The 4,654-nt window shown below is 44.6% G+C and overlaps 1 protein-coding gene across 1 annotated transcript; it reads left to right on the plus strand.

Moving 5' to 3' along the window:
- The first annotated feature begins 2,736 nt into the window (after positions 1-2,736).
- LOC118404456 (tripartite motif-containing protein 2-like) lies at positions 2,737-4,577 on the plus strand. The gene is made up of 2 exons (XM_035803533.1): positions 2,737-3,106; positions 3,306-4,577. The coding sequence occupies exons 1-2, from the start codon at positions 2,737-2,739 to the stop codon at positions 4,184-4,186; spliced, it is 1,251 nt and encodes a 416-aa protein (XP_035659426.1). The 3' UTR covers positions 4,187-4,577.
- The last annotated feature ends 77 nt before the right edge of the window (positions 4,578-4,654 follow it).

Raw genomic sequence — 4,654 nt, forward strand, 5'->3', positions numbered from 1 at the left:
CTGCAGGCCCTTCGCTGCATCCGCTCCAAGGCGGCCGACTGTCTCTGAGTGAGTGCTGAAGCCCAGCATTGGGCGGCGTACTCGAGTAACGGTCTTATGTAACCACAGTATATGGTGTTTAGGTCTGCGATCGGCACCCCGGAACGGCGCAACTTGCTGATGACGACCAGCCTTTTGCTACTTTTACTGTTTAATTACTGCAGCTGGTGATGGTTCAGGATGCGCGACATTTATCACCTGTAACATCAAGTATAATTAGCTGATCAAACAAATGCTCAATACTGCATACAGGTCTCTACACCATGTCAAACGATTGCACAATAGCATGTCTTTTGTATCAGCGGTTGAATCTCTTGTGACTGAATTGGGTCCTGTGTGAAACATAATCAGTATTTCACCAATTAAAGTTATACCTGCGTTACATGAAATCGTTGTGGTTCTCTGTGGTCTAACTTATGATATGCACAAACCATAGTTTTGATCCCTATTTAACATATAATAATAGTGCTAGTAATAACAGTGCCGCCATTCATTTCATCTCCAAGCAGATGATGATGAATGGTTTATTAGGTTAAGAATCTCTTGCAGCCTGTTGGCTGAATTGCGGATTTCATACAGATAATTGTTTTCCAGCCAGAACTAATTCTGGAAACATTAAACATCTATATCATCAATTATATATCAAACATTGAAATATAACGTTTAAAATTCTGACATTGATAAAACTTATATAGATGTTTGTAGGAAAGATGTCTGCCACAGGTTTATATAGAGATGGCAGATGTATCTTCACACCTAGCGGATACTGATGGTAGAACAGGGATGAGCTCTTTTGCAAACCCAGTTTACCTGTATTACAAGTCACATATGTGCGACGACGCTCATTAAGCATTAGTGACAACTTTCACCCTCATCCGAACTATTTTCGCCACTAGCGGGTAATGAACCCTTAGCTATGCAATCAGAATTTAACCTGCGGAATCGGAATCAAAGTCAAAATAATACGGACTTTGCTTTTGCTACCTTTAGGCTTAGGTCACATTTCCAAACCGGGGCCCGGCCGGGCAGCTTTCGGGAGCGAAAAGAATGATATAAAAGACATCAAAATACATCAAATGTCAAAATAAGATTCAATGGCATAATATGTGTATATTTCTACGTATACATTTTAATTTTTCGTTTCTTAAAACATCCCAAACGGGCCCCGGTTTGGAAATGTGACCTAAGCCTTACTGGAACATCAGTCACCTGACCGCAAGTGTTTGCTCCTGTAGTACCGGCAGTATCCGCTAGGTGCAAAGCTGCACTTGCCACTACCACATTACCCAGCGGCCATGATCAAAGTCTGACGAGTACCGAGTTTGCCTTTCAACTGCCGCGTTTAGTGCTATCTATTTTAGTCCCCATACAGGAGACATCTGAGGAAGTTTGTCTTAAAGAATCAAACTGACACTGGTTACGTCTTAAGAAGTCAGTCTTACCGTTACGTCACACAGGTGAGTTTTACAGTACAGGTGAGAAATGTTCACTTTAGTCAAGCGGCCGTTTTAGGTCAATAACATGAAAAGGATTTTAGTACATGTGAGACCTTCATTGTTCTTTACGTGCCGTGGTTGGGAAGGAGTAACAACTTTTAATTCGGAAAATAAGATGGTAACAAATTCTAGAAAGTTTGCGTTTCGTTATATTGAGGATATATGGACATTTGTTACTAGTAAACGTGACACGAAATTACTGGAATAGTGACGTTTAGGTGTTCAGCACGCACAGCCATGCAGTGTTTCCCAACTCGCATGTGGCTACTTCTGACAGAGACAAACACATTTATCACTTGCTGTTGTAACACACTATGTTTATTAGGAGTTAGTTCATAGATGATCATCCTCTCTCCTTGTCATTATGGTCATTTTTTTGCATCTACCAGTATCAACATGTCAGTCTCCGCCCCTTCCGAAGCACAAGTTAATCATTGTTGAACAAACATTCCAACGTCGGTGAGCCGATAATAACCACATAAATCTCTTCTGTGTTACACTATGTTTCAGTCGCTAGCTGACTGGGTATGGAAAAATGTAGTTTTTTTGCACCTGAAATTTGAATAATTTAATGTGTTTTGAAGACGTAAGATGATAAACGTGTTTACGTTACTAGTACTTGTGGCAATGACCTATCAGTGTCCTGATCTCTGCCCCGCCCCTCGGCACGTCCGCGTGACGCGTTAATGATTGATGGACAGAACAAACTCTCCGGAGTGGTCTGAGCTGACGTCACGGTGAGGTCAAAGTGCTCGGAGATTTACAAACAACTGCAGTACAAGTTCCACTTGGGCTGAGTGTGGATTGAATGCTGTCCAGTCCCCAGGAGTTAACGCTGTTACTTTGATATGATTACAGTAGAACGTATCTTTGTCAGATATCCAGAAAGAAGACAGTAAGCTGGTACAAGTTTTGAACTGCGTACGCGCAGGGTCAAAGGTAAGGGCCCCTGACCGGTAATCATGAGTTCTTGTGTTGTTGGGGGCCTTCAACTCTTAGGAATCATCCACAATGCGTGACTGTGAATGCCAATTTCAAAATGCAAGTACTTTATTCTTTATCATTGTACCCTGCGCAGATTGCTATAAAGCTTTGTGGCTATCATCCAGTAGTTATATGTATACCTTACCTACTAGTACTTAGACGTACAATGTGTGCAGAATATGATGAGTTCAGTTCAGTTTTATCGTCTGTTTTCAGGATGGCAGGTCCGGTTCGAGAAAGAGTTACAGATGCCGACAGGCGCCATTTTGATTTTGTAAAAACCTTGCTCCGTATTTCCGATGCACTCACGGAAGAAGAAACGGCAAACGTGAAGTTGTTTTGTCTGCATCTGATTCCTGAAGGCCATGCGGAACAGCTGAAGCGGGCAGTGGACGTTTTCCACAAGCTGATAAAAATGGACAAAATCGACCAGGAGAATCTCGACTTTCTCGAAGAGATCTTAGAAGGAATCGGACGACAGGACCTGATTCGGGACGTTCTGCAGCAGTTCCAGCCGCCTGACCGAGAGATTCCGGAAAATACCGAACTGCAGCCGGGAAGTAACGCCGTGAGTGCAAGTGAAAGAGGTAAGTAAAATCAGCATTTTTCTGGTAACACTTTAAAGGTGCATACAACGGTTAACATGACAGTTCTTACCTCGAAGGATATACTTTCAACCGTATCGCAAAATCAATTGACATTTTTCTTTTCTTTTTGTAGTACTGTAATCAACCTTTGGCTTCAACATTGGCTAAAGCGATAGAACAAATGCTGTTTTCGTTACAGAAGCATCCAAGGAAGAGCGACACACAGCTGAGACAGAAGGAGCGGCAGCTGGCTCTACTGGGGACTTCATACAGGGTGCGATCACATTTGGTGGGAAAGGATCAGAACCTGGAAAGTTTTGGCACCCAGGTGGCGTCGTGGTGTCGCCTAGCAACGAGATATTCGTGGCTGATCACATCAACGAGCGAGTCCAAGTCCATAGCACGGAGGGGGTTTACCTGCGCCACTTCCCAACAGTTGTACCGGGTACAGGGGACACGGACATGATGCCGCATGGTATTTGTATGGACGGTAACGGCACGCTGTGGGTAGTGGGACGAGGAGAGAAAGCTGGTCATGTTGTACAGTACAGCACGGACGGGACCGCCATGGCGGGGTTTGAGAAGAGCCATGATTACCGTGGTATAGCAGTGGACATGCGCACTAACCACATCCTGGTGGCTGATCCAGACGCCGGTGAAGTTCATGTGTTCCGTCCGGACGGCTCCCTGGTGCGGACAGTCCGGCATCCACGGGGTGGGGAGATGACACGCCCCGGGTACGTCACTGTGGACGGGGAAGGGAACATTCTTGTGTCGGACTGGGACAGTAACTCTGTCTACGTGTATGACGAGTCCGGGAAGTTCCTGTTCCAGTTCGGAGGGAAGGGAAGTGGTGAAGGTCAGCTAATGAATCCCCTCGGCATCTGCACAGACAGCTCGGGGTACATCCTCGTGGCGGATTCTGGGAACGACAGGATTCAGATCTTCACACGTCACAGCGAGTTTGTCCGGACCCTCCGTACTGGGTCTAACCCGGAAGGCCTGGCTGTGGGACCGGAAGGGCAGCTGGTTGTGACTGATTGCTATAACCACACTGTGACTGTATTTCCTAACTACTGAGTTCCTGACCACTGAGTAAGATCTTTGATAAAGATTGAATGTTGACAGGACTTACCCATTCCAACCAATTATCCGGTCTACTTCGTGATGACTGAGGAACGGATGGACGGGGCGGAGGGCGGTACCGACTTCCTACGACCTTTGACCCATCGCTCAGGCAATATTTTTTCGAAAATCACGTGTTCTCGGAAATTGAGTCCAACTTCTATCTGTTCCCATCTGTTTCGTCAGTCATCCTGAAGAAGACTTGAGGATTCGGTGATTCCCGAAAGCTCATTTTGTTATCCATCTTCATATTGCTTCGTTCAACTACATAGATCTATGCTTAAAATACACTTTATGCGAAAGTCGAATCTTTTTAATACCAAACGTGTCTAAAAACCATGGTAACTTTTGGGATATGTCTGATTGACAGATCAAAGCTTTATTAATTGATTATTGCTTCGTAAATAGCTTTGCAGACTCAAA

The sequence above is a fragment of the Branchiostoma floridae genome, chromosome 17 (assembly GCF_000003815.2).
Source record: "Branchiostoma floridae strain S238N-H82 chromosome 17, Bfl_VNyyK, whole genome shotgun sequence".
NCBI lineage: Eukaryota > Metazoa > Chordata > Leptocardii > Amphioxiformes > Branchiostomatidae > Branchiostoma > Branchiostoma floridae.

Excerpts from the sequence above, each read along its gene's own strand:
- LOC118404456 (XM_035803533.1), top strand. The coding sequence starts at position 2,737 with ATGGCAGGTCCGGTTCGAGAAAGAGTTACAGATGCCGACAGGCGCCAT. Across the intron at positions 3,107-3,305 it reads CGTGAGTGCAAGTGAAAGAG|AAGCATCCAAGGAAGAGCGA; the intron begins GTAAGTAAAATC and ends TTTTCGTTACAG.